This window comes from Muscardinus avellanarius (assembly GCF_963383645.1).
Source record: "Muscardinus avellanarius genome assembly, chromosome: 2".
Classification (NCBI taxonomy): Eukaryota; Metazoa; Chordata; class Mammalia; order Rodentia; family Gliridae; genus Muscardinus; species Muscardinus avellanarius.
In genome coordinates this window covers 200,566,454-200,588,025 of record NC_137787.1, presented here as the reverse complement: position 1 = coordinate 200,588,025, position 21,572 = coordinate 200,566,454, and the positions used below count along the sequence as shown (strand labels likewise).

General features: G+C 53.0%; 1 protein-coding gene across 1 annotated transcript; it reads right to left on the bottom strand.

Annotated features, from left to right (window-relative positions):
* Positions 1 to 1,565: 1,565 nt before the first annotated feature.
* On the bottom strand, positions 1,566 to 19,919 carry NAXD (NAD(P)HX dehydratase; the record flags this gene model as incomplete). Its single annotated transcript, XM_080690038.1, is given in 11 exon segments — positions 1,566 to 1,716; positions 2,517 to 2,637; positions 3,442 to 3,562; positions 4,032 to 4,136; positions 4,219 to 4,269; positions 7,477 to 7,585; positions 8,851 to 8,939; positions 9,878 to 9,923; positions 13,762 to 13,912; positions 19,779 to 19,856; positions 19,859 to 19,919. Coding segments are annotated over 11 exon segments (1,083 nt in total).
* Positions 19,920 to 21,572: the final 1,653 nt, after the last annotated feature.

Sequence of the window (21,572 nt, the reverse complement as noted above, 5' to 3'; positions counted from 1 at the left end):
AGGCCCATCTGCCATCCCCCGCACTTTAGCAAAGCTCACAGGGCTCTTGTTGCTGCAGAAAGAACGGAAACTGCATTTCAGTAAAGCAGATCTGTGGTAACAGTGAGCAGGCTGTAGATGTCTCTCCCCAGGAGAGAACGCCAACATCCAGAATGGCTCACTGCAGGTAGTGAAGCTTCTGCGGCCACACGCGAAGCAACGGAGTGATCCTGAACTATCTGCTATGATCCAGGTGCTGAGAAGCCAAGGCTGTGGGACTGCGTGTGAGGGCAGTGTGGGTAACTCAACGAAAAAGGGCTGGGGATGTCACAGCAGGAGGTGCTTGCCTAGCATGCGCAGGCCCTGGATCCCACTCCTAGTCACTAGCACTGACGGCCATTTGTAGCAGTGTGTGAATCATGGGTATGGCGAGAGAACAGTCACCAACACAGACAGGCTCCGGAGCCAGCCAAGCTCGCCCTTGTGGAAGGGCCCGCCAAGCCTCACCGCACATCCAAAGGCTGACGTGGCCACACCCACCGAGCAGCAGCCCGGGGGAACACATGGATGCCAGCCACTCTGCACCCATGGCAGCCTGCTGACACTGGAGAGTGACCACTGCTAGTGGACTGCACGCGTTCCTGACGGCGGGTGCCACGATGACGTCCGCTCTCCCCGGGGCCTCCTTCGGGCCAGCACCCCGCCAGCCCCAGCAAGGCCCAAGCACCCTGACGCTAACCTCACCTCTTCCCATGATGGCCGCAGCTGCACCTGCCCTGGTCACTGCTCTGCTGGGAGTGCTGGGCACACGGAGACTTGTGCGGCCACACGGTGAGGGCCAGAGGCACCACGGAGCTCCCCGTCACCAAGTGTCGGCATCACCCAGCTTGCACCTCCAAAAGACTCCAGGGACGTGTATCACAGTTTACTCTGAAACACTTTAATAATAAAATAACCCCACACTCAGTCCACTTAGAACACAGACTCAAGAACGAAGGCCACCTAAAAAACATACTCCTTGTTTCTGGAGGCATGGGAAGAGGACAGCCTGGGCCAGCTGCAGTGGCCCACGCCTGTAACCCCAGGACTCGGGAGGCTGAGACAGGAGGATCAGGTTCCAAGACAGCCTCAGCAAGTAGTGACACTCATCAATCTAGCGAGGCTGTTTCAAGATAAAAAAAATATAAAAATAGGGCTGGGGTATAGCGTAGAGGTAAAATGCCCCTGGGCTCAGCCACCAGTACCACACAAAAGGACAGGACCGCCCACTGAGTATCTAGAAAGGAAGCGAGGGCAGTGGAACAGAGAAGCCTAGACGCCCCATGCAGCCTGGGTGGGCCAGCCTCCCCTGCTGCCAGGACTTGCCTGCGTGATGCACTCTGTTTCCTCTCAGCCACACTGAGAGGCTAAGAAAAGCGCAAGAAGCCTTTATTTAATGTTATCAGAACATCCAGTTGCTGGGCCATCTTCCATCTTCTGAGTCAGCCTATCTACACTGGTCCTGGCCCTCACAGCTGCCCAGGCCCAGCACGGCCACACGCACCTCCCCGACTGTCTGTAGGGCTCTTCCGTCTGGCGTGCACGGCTCAGGTCTCGAAGAGCCTGCTGAAGGCGGCTCCAACCTCGGCGATCATGTCGGTGGTGGTGGTGGAGCGGCCGTGCTTCTGGAAGGCCTGGTGGTTACACTGTCTGGTGAGCGAGCAGGCGCCCATGGCAGCCAGCAGCAGCGGGTTGGAACTGCGGTGGAAGGGAGGCCACAGCTGCACACCAGCGGATGGACAATTGCGGGCTCTGACCTCCACCCCACCTTTTGTCCTCACCACTCAGAACTGGCAATCTCTGGTCTACTGGGCCTCAGGGCAAGAGCTGTCTCTAAGCCACGTATGTGTGACTCGCGTGCCCGGGATACAGGAAATGCCATCCGTGTAGAGGCAGTGGACACGATACCCCCGGGAGAACCAGATGCCTGCTGGGGTTTCCCAGGGTGTGGAGGAAGGCCCGAGGTCGAGTGCAGCGGGGCGGGGGTCCCAGGAGTCCTGCGCAGGTGTGCTAAGGTGCTCCCAGCCCAGCACTGTCGCACCGTGGCAGTGGGCCCTAGAGGCCGGCCGGCCCATCCAGCACACACAGCCATAGCAGCTTTTAGGATGGTGCACGGAAGAGACCCAGGCCCGCTGAGGGGTGGGAACTGCCTGCGGCCTTCGGATCCTACTGCTTCTCAATGACACATCTCCAAGGACAAGCGTATATAGGCCGCCCCTTAAGCCTGAGCGCCTTCGAGCCCGCATTGTCTGACAGACCACCGCTGTTCCTTCCCCTGGGGCTGCTCATCAGAATCAGCCAGAGCTTTGAAACCTACTGGGGCCCCATCTGCAGCAGCGGCAGGCATGGGTGTAAAGAAGCTTCTGGGACTGCTCACCCGCCCCCGGGATGTCTCCCATGTGCCACGGCAGTTATGTGGAACGTCTCAAGGAATAAACGTACACGGTACCGAGCTGACATGCAGTTCCTAAGTAGGGCAAATGAAGACAGGGCCATACCCATTGGCTTTGTCAGGTCCAGCGAGGAGCGCCCAGTGCACCATGACGCCCAGGGCGCCTGATAGGAGGTCTCCTTGCCCGCCACACCTGCGGCTGCTGCCTTCCTGGCTGCACTCGAGCACTGCAGAACAGACAGCGGGGCGGCGTGAGCGGGCGGAACGCAGGGCCCCATGCTCTACAGGGCTGTGGCAGGGAGCACCGAGGGGTGGCCTGAGCCAGCGGGGCTCCAGGGCAGGTTTCAGGGCCCAGGGCAGCTCTGAGAAGGGCAACAAGTGTGGGGTGAGTGCTCTGTCCCAGCTGCTGGAGCCTCGCCCCACCCCACTCCGACCGCCCCTCCAATGCCACACGGCGTATCAGGGACCGCCGCGCAGGCGCCTGCAACTGCTGCCATTTACTCACACCTGGCCATGTTACATTTCCTTTTCTTTGGGAAAGTTTTGAAAATCCAATTCTTTGAGTGTGTTAGAATCAGGATGGCCCTACAGTGGTAGGAACCTCCTTTCAAAGTCCCAGAATCCTCTTAGGACATTTGTTCCACACTCTTCCTGTCCCTGACTGTGTGTGAGTGTGCCCGTGTGCACACCGGCCAGGGTGCCCCAAAGCGCTCACCCTGGTCACAGCAGCGCCCCTCGCTAGGGGTCCACTGGAGGACACTTCTCCCCAGCACCTGCTCCCGCCACCCAGCTGCCCTCAGGCTCCCTACTACCACTGCCACTCAGAGGTCTCCTTCACTTTCCCATCATTTTTACAAAACAGAACAAAAGCTGTTTACGGAGCTCTAGGCAAAGTGTGTCTACAACAGAGGCAAGCCTGAAGCATCCCTCTGGTGGCTGCCCCTCTCTCCCGTGCAGAACAGCGAGAAAACAAGGACTTCCAACGGTCAGAGCGAGCGCCCACAGCCTGCCAGCTCGCCTGCGCCACTCACCCTGCTGGCCGTCCGTGATCAGGTCGTGTGCTCCTTTCTGGACCACCGTCACGTTCCCCAGGGCCTGGCTGAGCTTCAGGACAGATCCACGGGGGTCACTGCTGTCCACAGGGCCTCTGAGCTGAGACAACACAAGAGGACAGCCATAGACAACCCTGTCTTCCTAGACACACAGAAGGGGCGCCATGCACAGCACCACCGACAGCCCTGTCCAGCTATCACGAGGCTCAGGTACTTGTGTCCGGAGGGATTACCAGGGGCCCGCTGAAGGCCTGTTGAGGAGCGAGCTGTCCAGCATGCACAGCGGGTACAGGCGGGCGCTCAGGATGGAGAGGAGTAAGCTGTCCAGAGCACACCCCGGGGTGGCTGACCAAGGCTGCACACTCTCACACACCCACCAAAGATGCGCCATCAACTTGAAGGCACAGTGATCACATGAGCACGTGGAAACTGCACATGAGAACACACCCTCCGCATCTCCAAGTGTGGACTGCAGAGCTGGGCCGATGGGATGTGGGGCAAAGCAGGGCCTGTCCCTCACCCTGGGTCAAAGGGGCTTGACCCCCATCGCTGGAGGCCCACTAACTCACCACGGCTTCATAGAGCCGGCTGAACTCCATGTGGTTGGGCGTGAGGATGGCCTTCTGGTAACCTTGGACGAGGGCTGGCTGCTGAGCGATCAGCCACAGGCCGTCCTGTGCAGAACAAGGTTGAGCCTTCACTGGCCAGGCCTGGGGCCCGGGCTCACTGTGCTGGAAGAGGACAGGCCACACTCACCGCATCTATGATGACGGGGACGCCTCTGGCCCGGGATGCTTCCAGGACGCCCTGCCAGAAGAGAACACAGAGGAAGGAGCCAGTCACCTCTGGAGGAATTACAGAATACTAAGCAGCGCCTTAAGGAGACATGACGCAGCGCCGCCAACAAGCGACACAGCAAGGGAATAGACGGGCCCAGGAAGGCGGGGCACGAGAACGCGGGACAGCCACTGCGTCCCAGGCCAGCCCGAGGCCTGCCTGGCGCCTCAAAGTTCCCCGCAGACACGACACTAGCGCTCAGGTTGCAGAGATGAGAAATCTGAATTCTTAAACAACCCCAAGTCATTAGTTATCTATTTCTTCCTAATGCTTTATTTACACGTTTCAAACTATAATAATAGTAAATTATTTTCTCTGACGGGATTATAGTTTGGCCCTGTATTTTGAAGTTTTAAAGATTTACTGTTAAAAATATACATATACACACACATATATAACAAACATATTATGAAAAAATTATATATGGCAATCACATGCAAAATGATCTCTCCTTGTCAGAAAATCATTAATAGAAAACATTAGGACACAAAAATGAAAGTAAATATATTGCTTAAGTATATTACGTAAAAATAATTTAAAATACTGAAAGACAAATCCAAATATATTTAGCGAATCACGAATTATTGTTCCGTAAGCCCATGGCGTGTCGCCTGCCTCCTGACAGGCGCAGAAAACTCTTCCACTCTGACACTGGTGCAAACCTTAAGCGTGCGTGTGCAAAGCCCCTTAAGAGAGGTCAGGGAACCTGGGCCTTGTGACACCTTATTTCCTTTAACAAAACTCTGCCTACTTGCTGTGAATTAGGCTTTACTGTTAAAATTTTAAGATTTTTAGACCAGTTTCAGATTCCATATCGTATCGCACAACTTGACATCTTTGTCTTTCCTAGCTTTTTCTAGTTTAATATTTACAAAGAACAGCAGCCCAAAGTAAGCCTCCAAATGCTGGGAAATGTTTGGAGCAACATCAGGTAACACTGGGGCCTAGATAGAAGGGCAGCCACACCCAGAGCCCTGGGAGGGCATCCTGCCAGTGGAGCACAAACTGCGCAGACCCTGGGGATCTGGGGCATCCCTCAGGATGGGGAGGTCCACGCACTGATTCTGCAATGGAGCTAGGGGTTTATCCAAAGAAAATGCTCACAAGTGGCCAAAATATGCAAATACACAGACACGCTCAACACGACCAGGAAAGCAGTCAAAAACAGCCCAAAGAACTAGTTAGGAACCGTGCGAGGAGGCTGGGGGCGGCTCAGCGGTGGAGCACCTGCCGGGACGTCAGGCCCTGGGTGTGACTCTCGGGACTGCACTTGTGCATGTACACACGACAGTGCAGAGTAGATTACAATATGTCACTAAAGTGATGAGGTGAGTAGCATCTGGACAGGCTGCCAGGAAAGTCCCTCAGGGACACACAGCCGCTGCAGTGTGTGGAGAGTACGGGGGTTTAGACTCCCACAGCCTGGGTTCAAAACCAGCTCGTGAGCGGGACCCAGTGTTAAGGAGCACTTCTGCCCACGCTGATAGAGTCCAGGAGCTTTCTATCTCCAAGCTATGCCCAGCTCTTCTTATTTTTTGCTTTGAAACAAGAGTCTTCCTAGGTGGCAGAGGGTCTAATTTGTTGAGGCTGTCTTTGAACCTGTGATCCTCCTGGCTCAGTCTCCCAAGTACTGATATTACAGGTGTGTACCACCATGCCTGGCCTTTTAGCAATTTTAAAGTAAGAAAATATTACTTGATTGTCGTGATCCTGCTGTGGCTCGTGTCTCTCCAGTGACAATTTTGAATTTGTGGGTTTGAGGAGAGTGGCATTTCAAACCCCAACTTTCCTGGCAGGCCAGGCCTGAGATCTGTCGCGGAGGACATCCTGGAGCTGTGTTCTTGGGGAACTCGAGAAGCTGACATGCGCCCACCCTTCCACGGCCTCCACTGGGCAGAGCACTAGCAACGGGCACACTGGCCTTCCTGGTCCTCTCACTGGGAAGGCGAGGGCCAAGCAGAGGACAGCCTGGTGACCGGCTCCTCGCACAGCTCGGCTCTCAGCCTGGGCCTGGGAGGTGAGACTCTAGCTGCCTTTGTGCTCTCTCAGCTCTCACAGAACCGAACAGGGCACCATGAACTGTGCCCTACGCGCTGCCGGCTTTAGCAGACACGCCCTGGCCAGTGCAGTCGCTGGCCTAGGGTTCCCTCCCCAGCCCCACGGCATCAGTGCCACCATACAAGACGGTGTGCAGCACCCATGTGGTGGAGTCAGGACCCGAGCCAGCCCTCCTGACCCGGCAAGCACCACAGGAGCCTGGAGACATCCTGGAGGAGAGTCCAGAGGTGTGTCCACCCAGGCAAGGGGCTGTGCTCCCCGGGGGGCTGGACAGCCCAAGGCTCCAAACAGAGCCATGTTCCCCAGGGGGGCGGGGCAAACCGAGGCTCAGTACAGGGCTGTGCTCCCCAGGGTGCTAAACAGCCCAAAGCTGAGCACAGGGCCGTGCTCCCCAGGGCGGCTGGATAGTCCGAGGCTCCGCACAGGCCCTGGCAGGCCGCCTCACCCTTGCTTCCCTGACCCAGATGCTCCTTATTTCTATTTCAGTTTTCTAGAGTTAAAAAGGTAATTTTAAAAAATTTAGACATACATAAAACAAACTTTGAGCAATATACCCTGGCAGAACGGACAAATGAAAGAACGAATGCGCGCGTGTGTGCGTGCGTGTGCGCGCGCGTGTGTGCGCGCGCGTGTGTGTGTGTGTTTAAGCGGGCAGTCCTGGTGGGACGAGGCTGGACTGGAGACAGCGGGACAGCAGAGGCCAAGGCTGCACAGCGGCAGGCCCAGCAGCTCCTGGCCCACGGACACGCACAGCTCACAGCAGGAGGAAAGCGGCTCTGGTCACCCACTCACCACGGCCAGCGGCTCAGGCGTCGACGGCGGCGGCCTGGAGCACGCCTAGCTGGGCACTGCACACAGCCACTGTGCAATGCAGCACCAGCGGGCAGCTCCCCTTCGCTGGCAGACAACGGCCCCACCGGGCGGGCCTCCAGGGAGGGGCGCAGGAGCCAGCGGCTCCGTCTTGTTCAGAAGCTCTGCTCACCACGCCGGCCTCGCTTCCCCTCTGCCCCACACACCGCATTTTCCTTCAGTGAAGGCTCCACAACCTGCAATCTACTCCCAGACAACGCGGCAGAAACGTGTCTGCCCACGACAGGTCCCCGGCACCGACGCGCTCACCTTGACGTTGTCCAGCAGGAGGCCGTCCCGACCCAGGCCCGGCCCCACGACAAGCGTGTGCAGCCGCGGCAGCCATTTCTCCACCTCCTCAACGGCACTGGGGCTGTCGCTAAATAAGGAAAAGGGTGGAATGGTTGCCTCAAAATTGTCATTTGTGTTTTAAAACATCTTATGTTAAAAAGTAATTTGCATTTACAGAAAACTAGAAAAACAGCACAGAAAGTTAATGTCTCACACAGCCACCCTTGATGATCAGAATTAAGAAGTTAGCGTTCACCCAAGAGGCACCTGGAAAGCCTCTGCCCACCCCTCAGCTGACCCCAGACCGCAGGGCTTGGCCACACAGCATCCGCCCGGCCGTCTGTGGGCTTGGCAGGAACGCCACGCTCCGCTGCTGCCCCGGCCCCTCTGGTCCCGGCCGGTGTTCAGCCCTGGTTCTCTTGCCACCTGTCTGTCTCCAGAGCAGTGATGCCTGTGCAGTGGGTACCAGCATACAGAAAGAGCCTGCTCCTGACCCCACCCAGGGCTCGGTGGCACCATCCAGGACACTGCAGAGGACATCTGCATCCAGGGAAGTTCAGAGAGCCCCTACCCTAGTGAGCAAGAACCCCGGAGACCAGAACAGCGTCTGGCTCTAGAAGCATCCGCTGGACGAGTAGAGGGTCTTGTGACTGGTGGGACCTGCTTTCTGCACAGGCAGCCCTGCCACACAGCGCCCCTGGTCTGCAGAGCCCCCAGCCACTCCTGATGGGCCAGGACGCCCATGCAGACAGCACTGTGCCAGCTCTCACCCTGACCACAGAGCAACGCGCTTGCTGAGCACACCATGCTTTTCTTTCTTTTCTTTCCTTTTTTTTTTTTTTTTTTTGGCAGTACTGGGGATGGAACCCAGGGGCATTCTGCTTCTGAGCTATACCCCCAACCCTATTTTTTTTTGTGTGGTACTGGGGTTCCTGGAAACCCTTCTACCTCCGGGCTATACTCCCAGACCTATTTTTTTATATTTTTATTTGGGAACAGGGTCTCTTAAGCCAGCAACCTGTGCGATTCTCCTGTCTCTGCCTCCCAAGCGCGGGGATTACAAGCGTGCGCCACCACGCCTGGCTTGCCCTAACCCTATTTTTTATTCTTTATTTTGAAAAAGTGTCTCACTGAGTTGCAAAGGATCTAAGTAGTAGCTGAGGCTGTCTGTGAACTGTGATCCTCCTGTCTCAGCCTCCCAAATGCTGGGACTACAAGTCTGTGTCACCATGCCCGGCTACCATGGTTTTCTTGCTCCTGACCACAAAACAGATGTCCAACTCAGTGGTGGTGTGAGGATGTGCAGGGTGAGGAGAGCTGCTGTAAGACAGAGACCCCCGTGCCCGGACTCACAGGACTGGATGCACAATCAGCTCCGGGCTGTAGGACTTGATCACAGGTGCAGCTTCCCTGGCACAGAACACGTGAGATAGATCTGCGCCCTAGACACAGGCAAGAGGCGACTCAGAGCAGGGCGTGCTGATGAGCCACCGCCTCCTGACGCGTGTGCAGCTATCCACCACTCAGTACTAACTCCACGAAAGATGCAGAGGCGTGCAGCTAGACCACAGGCTTTGGAAGAGAACCTGGAGGTGCAGCCAGACCTCTACTGCCACCTGGGGGCAAGGCCAGAGCCACTCGGCCAGCTCATACCAGCTCAGCCACCTCTCACTAGTGCTCGACTGGGCGGGCTGCTCATACTGGGGCCTGAAAAGGCACCCGGGATCATTCAGTCTAGTACAGCATGAATAAAACTTTAGTTTAAAAAATGGGTTTCAAGCCATTGTTACCTAACATGATTACATGAAGTCATGATTACCCTAACATGTTACTTAGATTCCTATCAAAAAACATTGGCTTTAGTCATTTATTTTTGTACCAAAAGACATTCTACTTCCAAGCCACATTCCCAGCCCAACTTTATTTTCTGTTCTAAAACTTTCAGCAAGGCTGCTGGAAGTCTTGCTGCTTGCTAAGGCTGTCCTTGAACCTGTGACCCTCCTGTTTTAGCCTCCCAAGTGCTGGGATTACAGGTGTGCACCATCATGCCCAGCTAGCTTTTGTAATGTTTAAATAATGCAACTCAGGAAGCCAAACGTGGTGGTGCACACCTATAATCCCTATACCTGGGAGGCTGAGAACCTGCGAGGAGGCTCGCAGGTTCGAGAACAGCTTCAGCAAGTAGTGAGACATCATCAGCCTAGCGAGACCCTGTTTCTAAATAAGAAAAATCAGGCTAGGGTATAGCTCAAAGGTTGAATGCCTATGGGTTCAATCCTTAGTGACACACACACACACACACACACACACACACACACTCTTAATAAAGCAACTCTTTACCCAAAAGAAAACCTAATAGAGAGGTTTTAGGTAAACATACCACTTTGAGAGCTGAGATTGCTGCAAAATATGGAGCTCCCGTATACCTAAAAATAAGATAGAGAAAAACTCCTGTGAGGCGAGCACGACTTTACCAGTAATTTACAGGTTATCAATAAAAAAAACAGGATAACACGTGAACAGGTATGAGTTGTCAATCAGTGATGCAGACACGAGGCAGAGCACAAACCCAACACCGAGCAGAGGCTGAACATGCACACGCACGCACGCACACGCACGCACGCGCACGCACGCACGCACACGCACACACATGTATGTCAGCACTAGAAAAGTCAAACAAGCCAAACTCCTGCAACAGCTCCACAGCGCTTCCGGAAACCACGCGCTAGCGTGGTGACTGTGCTCTGTGCCAGCCTGCGAGGCGGAGCCGGCTGCCAGCTCCTGCCAGAGAGGCCAGAGGCGACCGCAGCCCAGAGTGGGAGGACCCTGTTTCGAGGATGACGAGCACAGGCCAGCCACGCCACTGGGACACACAAGCCGCTGTGCGCCCGGCTGTGCCCGCCTCACTGCCGACAGTGCCCAAGACAGACTCGAAGCGCAGACGCTCCACAGGCACCAGCGTGGGCGAGAGCGCTGGGCGACTAGCCGATGGCACTGTCACAGAGAGGCAGACCTCCGCCTAGGCACCAGAGCAGCTGCCACAACCAGCCTGTCATCTCCAGCAGTGAAACGACCTGCGACCGATGCCGAGCGCAGCACAAGGTGCCAGCTGCCTCCCGAGTGCTCCTCCAGAGCGGTGTGCCAGGAAGTGTGAAAACTCGCAAAAGACAGGACGAAGCGGGCAACACAAACACTCCCACCACCCTGCACAGCGAGCAGCCTTAGTAGTGACCCGCTGAAGCAGGCAGGCGCTGCCCGCTCCAAGGCGCGCGCCCGGCAGAGAACCGGCCGGCCAGCAGCCTCTGGCAGGCGCTCTGAACAATGTTACCCACCTATGTGAATGCAGCCTATGACTCTCACTACCACGTACAACGTGTGAGTAGAAACCAAACATAAAGGGCGCTCTCATCCAGCTAAGGCTCTTCTAGCAGCTGGCCCTTCGGAAGTACCTGATGGGGACACCAGGTCATGGCCCGCCCACCGCAGGATGTCCACAGCACGGGAGCTAAGGGGGACAGGAGTGACTGCCCGCTCATCAAGCAGGAACCAGTTAGCAGTCACAGCCATCCTGGCAGAGAACTGCACAAAACCTGACAAGAATGGCCCGTGGGAATGGGCGTGGAGGACGTCTACCACGCGGCCAGCTGCTTACTCGCCGCCGTCTGCTTACTAGATAGGACACTACAGGGCTTTCGCTTTCCACACGTCTCTAGTGTTCACATTTCTACAACAAGCAGACTTACAATCAGAATTCCTCTTTTAAGAGTTCGGTCCCTGTGGCCGACACGTTTCTGTTGGGAACCCCACCCTACAGCGCTACAGGAATCAACCTATCGGAAAAGAGCTGCCAGCCCATTCTTCCCATGCGGACTTCCCACAGCACAGAGGAAGCAGGGCTCTAAGGAGTAACACCCGCCCCGTCAATCCTGTCCTGGGATGAAGGGTCCGAGGGCCTGGCTGACCCTGCTGGCCATGCGGGACCTGCCCAGGGCCCCAAAGGCAGAAGGGCCTCCCTCCTGTGCCTGAGAGTTGTCAGTTGGCCCGGAGAGTCCCACGTCCCCTACCCACTGACCCACACAGAACAAAGTGCTGTCCTTCCCCACCAGGGGCAGGGGGCCTCTCACCAGGAATCCTAATGTCCTCACCCAAGAAGGCCAGGAACAGGCAGAGAAAATACACTCAGCCATAAAGGGCAAAATGATGTCACTTGCAGGAAAATGGATGGAACTGAAGAACATTACACTGAGATCAACCCAACTGAGAAAGTCAAGGGCAGGCTTGTAATCCCAGTACTTGGGGGGCTGAGACAGAAGGGCCGCAGGTTCACAGCCTCAGTAACTTAGTGAGGCTCTCAGCATTAGGGAGATCCTGCTTTGAAATAAAAAATAAAATAGGGATGGGGCTGTGGCTCAGAGGCAGAACACCCTTGGGTTCCATCTCCAATGTCATATACACACAAAAAGCATTCACTACCCAGGCGAGGCAGCGTCCATCTGTGATGCCTGTAATTTGGGACTTGAGAAAAGAGGATCGCAGGTTCAAGGCTAGCACGTGGTAACTCAGTGAGACCTTACTTCAAAATAAAAAATAAAATAGGGCAGCAGAGTATATAGAACCAGAAGATAAAGCAGGCCAGGAAAAACTAGGTTCTGCTAAGCTTCAGAAATGGCTTCCAGGAGTATCTTCTGCTGCGAATCCCTTCTTAGGAGTCACACGCAATCGAGGCTTAGTGACGTCCTCGCACAGACTCTCGGTCGTGAATGAAGTTTAGCGATGTATGTATTACTCAGTTAGTCATGGAGCAGCTGGAGAGAACAGCAGAGAGCTCCTTCCACGACTACTCTGCTATGTCGGCCGTCTCCCCACAGAAGCCTCTGACTGGTAAGATTTTTTTTTGCTGTACTCGGGGTGGAACCCAGGGGCATCCTACCTCTGAGCTAAACGCCCGGCCCTATTTTTTAGTCCTTTTAACTTTGAAACAGGGTCTCACTGAGTTGCAAAGTGCCTCACTAGGTAGCTGAGACTGTCCATGAACTGCGATCCTCCAGTCTCCGCCTCCAGAATGCTGCGATGCAAGCCTACACCACCACTCCCACCTTACTGATAAGTGTCTGTTAGTACCAATTGCAAGAGACACAAAAAGCAACTTGGAATGTAGAGAAAAAGGCCCCTCGGCATACATCAAGGACACACCTGTAAGAAGGAGTGTCCACGGGGCTCCTGCATGGTATCACCTTGAGCCGTGCTGCATACAGGAACGCTCTCCTCCAGCTGTGTGTGCTGCTGAGACCATCCAACTGACCTCGGAAACTGAACCCCTGAGGGCCTGCAGCCATCTTCACAGTGCAAAGTGAGCCGAGAGCTTGCTGAGTGTGTTTGACCTTGGTCATATTTATTTAGAAGGTTTCTGGTACGGGCTGGGCCTGGTGGCGCACACTTGCCATCCCAGTACTTGGCAAGCTGTGACGGGGGGTCACAGGTCCAGCGGCATCCTCAGCTATAGTGGGGCCCTCGGCAACTTAGGCCCGTTCAAAGTAGGAAACAAAAAACAGGAGCAGGGGGTGTAGCTCAGAAGTAGAACGCCCCTAGGCCCGATCTCCAGGGCGCGGATGGATGGATGGACGTTTAAGGCTGTCGGTACTGGGGACTGAGCCCAGGAGCGCCTTCTCTGAGCCAGGCCCCAGCCCCATTTCATCTTGATCCGGAAACAGTCTCTAATGAGAGTCACTGATGAGAGTCACACTCCTTGCTGAGGCTGTCCTCAAAACTGCAGTCCTCCTTTCTCAGCCTCCCAAGAACTGGGATTACAAGTGTGTACTACCATGTCTGGCTTACCTTGACTATAAAAGTAACACAAGCATGGCATGGTGGTGCCAACCTGTAATCCAGTACTTTAAGGACTGAGATAGAGGGATCACAGGTTTGAGGCCTGTTTTAGCAACTCAGGAAGACCCTGTTTCAAAAAAATGCTGGGTCACACACAAGATAAGCTTATAGCATCAAGACAGATAAATACAGAAAAGTATAAAATGGGCAAAAATAGTTGTAAACCCCTATACAAGCAAACCTTAATGACGACACACAGCAGTGCACAATTCAACTGGCGCTCTTTAGACATTTCCCCTATTCAGCCAGAAAGCTGATCACTGAAAAATACTGAGTGTCCTATCAGACTCATACGGAAATGATCACTAGACAGACCGACAGTGGTGACAGGCAGGCAAGGACGGGCCTCTGAACACGCCCCGCTCGCAGCGCACTCACTCCTGGCAGCCTCCGACCACGCCGATCCTCCCGTGCTGCCCTTTGTGCTTCTCGGCAGATAGAGCAGGTATGATATTTCTCACCAGCTGAAGAGTGCTTTCCATATCCTTTTCCAAAGGTTCTTTATGTAGTGAAAATGTTCTTTGTAAAACTGAAAAACAAGAAAATGGAATCACTCAGAAGGCCAAGTGCCTACTCATACAGATAACAAACTCTGAGATGGAAACAACAGAGCCCGCCTGCCAAAGCACTTTTCAAAGCTGACTTCATATGAATGCTACAGATTGTCATCCAAAGGCTTCACTATTGCATAGACAAATGATGTTCAAAAAAATTCCACTAAGAGTGTATACACTGTTTATTTTTGAAATGTAACAGACATTTTGTGGGGCTACCTCATCTTCCAGAAAGTTTTACCAACTGATAACAATGCATTTTCACCTAATAAATGATCACATTTCAATTGCTGTTTTTAGGCCTGTCTCCTCACAGCTGGAAGCAGGCTCGCCCTTGTCATCCATGTCTGAGAGGTCCATCACGTCGTCCCAACTGTGTGCTCAATACTCAACTGGACACTCAGTAATCCAAGCACAGTATTCTAATCCAGCACACACCCTAAACTGAGTTCAAAGTTGAATTTCAGCTCTTGGAGTTGTCTCTGAATAGCTATTTGTTTTAACTGGCCTTTTTTGAAAAGCTTCCTGCAAATGGGCATTTTGCCTTAGTTTTAAAAACAGCTCAGCTGTGAGAGAGGCTGATATATTCTGTAGAGCCCAATGCATGAATGGGTAATAAAGCTTATATTCTTTCTAGAATTAAAGGATCTCTGCAAATACAAATATGTTCTCAAGCAAGACACTCAATGTTTTTATCCTTCCAATTATCCCAGCAGTTGAGGAAAACCAGTGTATCATAAGTCCCACTGAAGACCAAAAGCTGACTCGGCTCTTCAAGGGCAAACAGCTGTGTCTCCCGATTCTTCCAGTTTCACCCTCTACTCAACAAAATACTCGGGTCTTGTCTTCTTTCTTTCTTGGAGTGAACCCAGAGGCAGTCTACCTCCAAAGTATATCCCAGCCCTTTCTATTTTTTATTTTGAAACAAAGACTTGCTAAGTTGCTGAGGGTCCTGTTCAGATAACAAGGCTAGCCTCGAACCCGCCATCCTCCAGTCTTAAGTATTTTAACAAGTAGATGCAACTGCCTTAGCTAACGTGTCAGATGCTCAGACCCCAAGATGAAAAGATACTACTAAGCACCATCAACCTGGCTACCTTCCAGCAGCTTCCAAGCCCACACAGCATGAAGATGGGCTGAGCACTGTGAACTCCGGCAGGGAGAGGCCCCGAGGCTCGGCTCCACGAAGTCCGTCTCCAGAGCAGCCTTGTGCTCCCAGTGGCTGTGGCCCACCTGCAGCCCGGGCTCCCTCCTCCCTCAATTCGCTCTCCAGCTGCCCAACCGCACCCCAGGCCGCACTGTCTCTGCACCACACGTGGACGCAGCAGCCGCTGCACAAAGCTCTCGCCTGGCCTTCTATGAGCTGCATGAGCCCTGGGGACAGAGCTGCAGGACATCACAGTAATGAAAACGTCTCACACACTCATTCACACCTTGCCATACAGAGCATGGCGCCACAACCAAGCCAGTACACGAATGGCAGCGAACGCTCACTCCTAACGCCCCGACAATAAGGAATGAGAAGCTTCTTAAAATCTAGAGGCTGTAAAAACAGACCCTGGCTCATCAGTCACTCAAGTGTTATTCTGTGAGCCTTACAATGTTTCAGGTTCTTATAAACCATCATGGTGTGTACTTAGACATATTAAAAATATCCTGAGGGCCAATATCCCGAAGGCCAAGTTGATTTCTTCATGTTGCACCGACGACGCCAGAAAAACTGGTTTCAAAGAGTTCTGTTTCCAAACTAGCACTTCATAACTCTCTCAAATGGGTACTGAGACATTACCTTGTATTACTTAATAGTTAACTATAATCCCTATAATAACCTAGTGGACACCATGTCCATTGTTCATAACATTTAAGAATTTAACATTTAGCCATGAAAAAGTCTGTAGAAATACTAATCAGCTTTATTGTTTGTCACTAATTAGAAAGACATTTAAAATGCTTTCACATGTACATGTCCTAAAGGTGCATTCTCTGCCAATTTATTTATTTTTATTTATTTTTAATTTTTATTTTTAGTGGTACTGGGGGTGGAACCCAGAGGCTTTCTCCCTCCGGGCTATACTCCCAGACCTATTTTATACTTTATTTGGAAACAGGGTCTCACTAAGTTGCTGAGAGCCTCACTAAGTAGCTGAGGCTGGCTTTGAACCTGCGCGATCCTCCTGTCTCAGCCTCCCAAGCGCGGGGATTACCAGCATGCGCCACCACGCCCGGCTTGTCAATTTAATTTCCCTAATCTGTCTGAAAATGGACAATCTGAAGATAGAAACGCACAGGTAAACACTTCAAATTGCCATGTAGCGTTGCAGCAATGAAGCTCTCGCCGGCTGTTCACAGGGACTCAAGGAGCCACAGGCCTCTGTGGTGTCGGCAGAAGTGCTGTACTAACCTTCCTCCACCAAAGAAACAAGATTGTGTTATTAGCAAAACTCTGCTGAATAAAACTGTTCTTTTGAGGAATATGAGGAAAATCTTTTTTCGACGTTTTCACAAATACACTCCTTTCTTTAAAACAGGCCAATGCTTGCAGAGGTCACAATTTTAGTTGTTTTAAGTCTCATGTATCAGAAGCCAAAAATGTATCTTTTGGTTATGTAAAACTTTTTACTAAGCAAGGCGTGGTGGTGCACGCTTGTAATCCCAGCATCCGGGAGGCTGAGACAGGAAGATCACAGTTCGCAGCCAGCCTCAGCTACTTAGTGAGGCCCTCTGCAACTCAGTGAGACCTTGTTTCAAAATAAAGATTAAAATATAGGCTGGGAGTGTAGCTCAGAGGTAGAATGCCCCTGAAGAATTCATCTTCAGAACACCCCCCCCAAAATAAAGACAAAAATGTGCCTTCTGGTTATGTAAAACTTACTACACTCATATATCAATCTTTATGGTGCCCATAATGTGAGCCCGGGGGAGTCCTGGTCTGAGCCACTGTCCCTCATATATTTGGTATTTGGAGGCCAAAGTGTGCACGTGGAGTCACCTTCACAGCAACCTGAGCACCGGCCAATGCAAGTCGTGTCTGCCTCCTCTGTGTGGAGCGAGGCACCTGGCTGTGCCCGCAGACACAGCACTTGGGAGGCAGTGAGGTACCGGGCACAGGCGTTCAAGCCCAGCCTGTGTGGTACAGCAAGAACCCACGCCCCCAAATACGACTTTGTCAGAGCCCCAGTAAAGGCTGGGTCCAGGAATCCTTGGGGACCGCGCGCATCCTCTGAAAACAGAATTATCTAAAAATCTACATACAAGAAGACCAGCTCTCAAATGTAGGCATTCTGGAGTTGTCTTAAAAAGCACTATGCAATTACAATTGGTTTGAAAGCATAATTGTAATCTAATAGCTTATTTCAAAGCTATTTGTTATATAATTTAAAAATTCACAGTGATAACCCAAGGCAAAGAAACTATTATCACACATAAAGTTACAAAAGCTTTCCAGCACACTGACACTCTCCGTGGGAAGAGCTGCGACAGACAGAAGGTTGAGATTTTCTGTCTGAACCAGTGCCTCCCCGTGGGAGGCTCAACCAGCCACGCCCAACAGGCTAGGGAGTGAGGCCTCAGTGAGTGCCGGGTGACTCCAAGGCACAGTGGAGCACTCTCCTCAATAACAGTTTCTCTTTCTTTTACAGAGAAGAAAACTGAGGCTCAGAAAGGCATGCGTAAAGATGTCAGAGTTAGTTATGGTCAAGACAGACCATGAGACCAAACCACCAATGTGAAATTCACCAAAAGGCTGCCATTTGAAGGCAAAACAAATTTTTCTTCAGCCAAATTATTCATCCCACCAATCAAAAGTCAAATCTTCTCAAATATCCTCTAAAATGACTTAAGAGTAAGGGAAAAAAAATACTGTCAAGAAGAATGGCATTTCGCATTCATGCGTGCACGTGTGTGCTACCAGGGACTAAATCCAGGGGCATTCTACCTCTGAGCTCTACCCCCAGGCCTATTTTATTTTTATTTTGAAACAGCATCTCATGAAATGGCTGCAAGCCTTATTAAGTAGCTGAGGCTGGCCACAAACCTGTGATCCTCCCGTCGCAACCTCCCAAGTACTAGGATTACAGGAATGTGCCACCACAATCAGCTGGCACTTCACTTTTTAACATGACCTATATGAATGCAAAGTAAAATCCAAATTGTCCACTAGCATCCCATCCCATTTACCTGAGGCAAACAGCTTCTCTTAGCCCAAGGCAAAAGAAGGTAGATTAAACTTGGCAACACTCCACAGAGAGTCCAGCTGCAGCTGGCTTGCTGCCACACACCTCTTGATTTTATCCAAACACCAAACTTCAGAGGATGAAAAGGCCTAGCCAAGAGCAGGCTTAAGAAACATAAACGCTTACATAAGTAGCTTTGTCTTTCTGACAATTTTGAGTCTGGAAGAACAGGTCAGTTCTGCTGTTTTAAAGAAGAGTGGTTCAGGAAGACTAATCACTGCCTCTCTGTACCAGAAATGCTAGAAGTTCTTGTGAATTATAAGCCAGAGCATGTGACAGGAACCCTTCTGTTCACTGAGATACACTGAAAGCCTGGATGGCTTTAAAATCCAAAACTTCGCCGGGCGTGGTGGCGCACGCTTGTAATCCCCGCACTTGGGAGGCGGAGACAGGAGGATTGCACAGGTTCGAAGCCTGCCTCCCGGGCTGGCTTAGGAGACCCTGTTTCCAAATAAAAATGTAAAAATAGGTCTGGGAGTGTAGCCTGGAGGTAGAAGGGCTTCCAGGAACTCCAGTGACACACACACACACACACACACACACACACACACACACACACACACACACAAAATCCAAAACTTCATCTATTTCTTTGTAAAAAAGTTTTGCAAATTGGTTTAATAACGAAACCTAAAATAAGTGCAAAGTAAAGTCTTACTAACTCATCATAAAGTGTCTGAATTTGAGGGAAAGGACTACCAAAGGAAAACGTCTAAATAAAGTGGTCTCAGAAGCTCAGCAGTGAGCGAGACCGAGAAGTACACGCTGGGGGCTCCATCAAGGCATTCGGAACTAGCCGGCTGAGAAATAAAAGGCCGGAATTGCCCAGAGTTCTCCTCTGCCCACAGCCCACACGGACAGTTCCCGGTCAACGACTCCTACAGCAAACGGCGCAGGGTACCGTTTTTGCCACTTCCTGCCGGGAAGGCTGGCTAAGTTCGCGGACTTGCACAGAAACTCTATCTTCTATGCAAAGGTAGACCCCAGCTCTCTCGCGTGCTCGTGCTCTCTCTCCATCTTGTAAGAAAAGAGATTACAACACGCTATTTAGCTGTACAGGCTATGCCAGGTAAATCAACAGCCACGGGACAAACAAAGAGAAAAAGCCAGGTGAGGTTTTCGGACACCAGACAATGAGGACCCGGCGTTCGGTATGCCGACGTTACTCCCGGGCAGCCTGCCCTATTAGAATTGTCGTCTGAGTGTGGGAACTCCGTGAAGTCTGATTTCCAACTCTGGGGCGGGGTCCTAGGGCAGTCCGGCTGGCGCTCCGGGGCCTCAGGTATCCCGGGTTGGTTCCCTCCCAAGGTCCGTCTGCACAAACACGCCCGGGCCAGGGGACGCGAACCACGCCGCGCAAGGCCGTTCAGGCTTCACGCTCCGGCGGCCCGTCCCTGGCCCGGAGATACCGGCGGCTGCAGCCCCGGGGTCCGGGACCCCCGCGGTTCCGAAAGCTCCGCGCCGGCGCCGTCCGCACGTCCAGCCCGGCCCACTGCCAGCCCGAGGGCGGACCAGCGCCGTCCTCCTGCAGGCGCGAACTGGCCGCGGCTCGGCGGCGCCCGGCCACCCGGGTCCCGGCGCGCTGGAAGGAGCGGCGGGCGGCCGGTACCTGCGTCCAGAGGCGGCCCGTAGAGCGCGAGCGCCGCGGAGAGCAGCGCCACCACGGCCACGCCGGCGGCCGCCATCCCGGGAAGCCGGGGTCGATCTTACCTCGCCCGCACGTCCGGATTGCCACACAGCGGACGCCCATAGCCGCCGCCGGCCTTCCGGGTTCCCGGCGGCCCCCGCGCCGCGGCCCGAGCCTCAGCCAATGCAAGCGCCTTCCGGGCTCCCAGCAGGCCCCGCGCTGCTCGGCCGGAACCACAGCCACTGGCGCTTTCTTCCGGAATCCCGGCCGCCCCCGCGTCGCGGCCTGCGCCCCAACCATTGGACGCTCCTTTCGGGCTCCCAGAGGCCTCCGCGCCGCCGGCGGAAGCGGCTTTTCCACTCGTATTAGTTCCGAGACCAGGCTCCACCAATCACACCTAGCCGAGGAAGATTGGCAAGCTCCACGCCCAACCCGGCCTTCCGCGAACTCTGGCTCGCTGGGGTTTTGCAGAGTACTGGATCAAGATGGATTTTGAGGGGCCGGGATGTAGCTCAGTGGCAAAGCCCCTGCTTTGCAGGTGTGGCGCTCTGGGTTTGATCCCCGGTTTCAAAAAAGACCAAAAAAAAAAAAAAAAAAACCCTTTAAAAGATGGATTTTGATGTTTAGGGCTTGGCTTCTTTTAAATATTTTTTATTTTGAAACAGGGTCTCACTAAGTTGCAGAGGGCCTCGCTAAATAGCTGAGGCTGTCCGGAACCGCCGTCATCCAGTGTCAGCCTCCCAAATGCTGGGAATACAAGCGTGCGCCACCACGCCCGGCTGGGCTTGGCCCCATTTAGGGGTGAACTTGGGCTAATGGAGCATTCCCTGTGCCTCATTTTCTCTACCAGTAAGACGGTGGTCATGACAGTACAGCCTCGCAGAGCAGTTGTGGACTCAAAGGCGGTCAATAGGCACAGTTATTACCCTAAGCCATGTAAGCCTGTTGCCTACTCAAAACAATTAGTGTGACAGTGTGTCTTCTAACGTTAATGAGCATAGTGAACCCAGATTGGGCAGCTGGCCACAGCTCGCCAGTTCCTTTGGTGACCAGTCCAAGTTGAGGAATCCCACCTGAGCCAGGCCCAGCCGTTCTCAGGGCCAGGGGTGTGGAAATGAGCGAGAAGGCCCTGGAGGTGGAAGGTGGCTAGCGCATCCGGTGCCCTATCTGGGAGAGGGGAGTCCTTGAGTTCCCAATACCAGATCCCTAACACAGCCTTGACTCCTGTCCTAGAGACCTGGAGAGCCAGTGCTCCTTCAATTTCCTGGTCGGCCCCAGTTCTCTTCCAGTTAACCTGAGCTCACCTTCAATTAGCTAGAGCTGCTGTCCGTTGCTGACCACCAATTGGCCTTGGCCGGGACCACTGCTCTAATCCTTCTTGGCTCTGTGATAAAGCTAGCCTAGCCTTAGCTTCTTCAGTAGCGGCATGATGCTACCCTGGCACTAATGTTCGTCATCCTGAGAAAAAGGGTTACCAGGTACCTTGCTAGTCACACATAACTGCCTCTTTGGCACCTGCAGAGAAACAAAGACCATTAGGAACTTTCTATTCTTTTTTTTTTTTTTTTTTTTTTTTGTGGTACTGAGGATGGAACCCTTCTACCTTCGGGCTACACTCCCAGACCTATTTTATATTTTATTTGGAAACAGGGTCTCAAGCCAGCAAGGCTGGCTTCGAACCTGCATGATCCTCCTGTCTCCACTGCCTCCCAACCCCGGGGATTACAAGCATGCGCCACCACGACCCGCACTGGAACTTTCTATTCTTAAAACAAT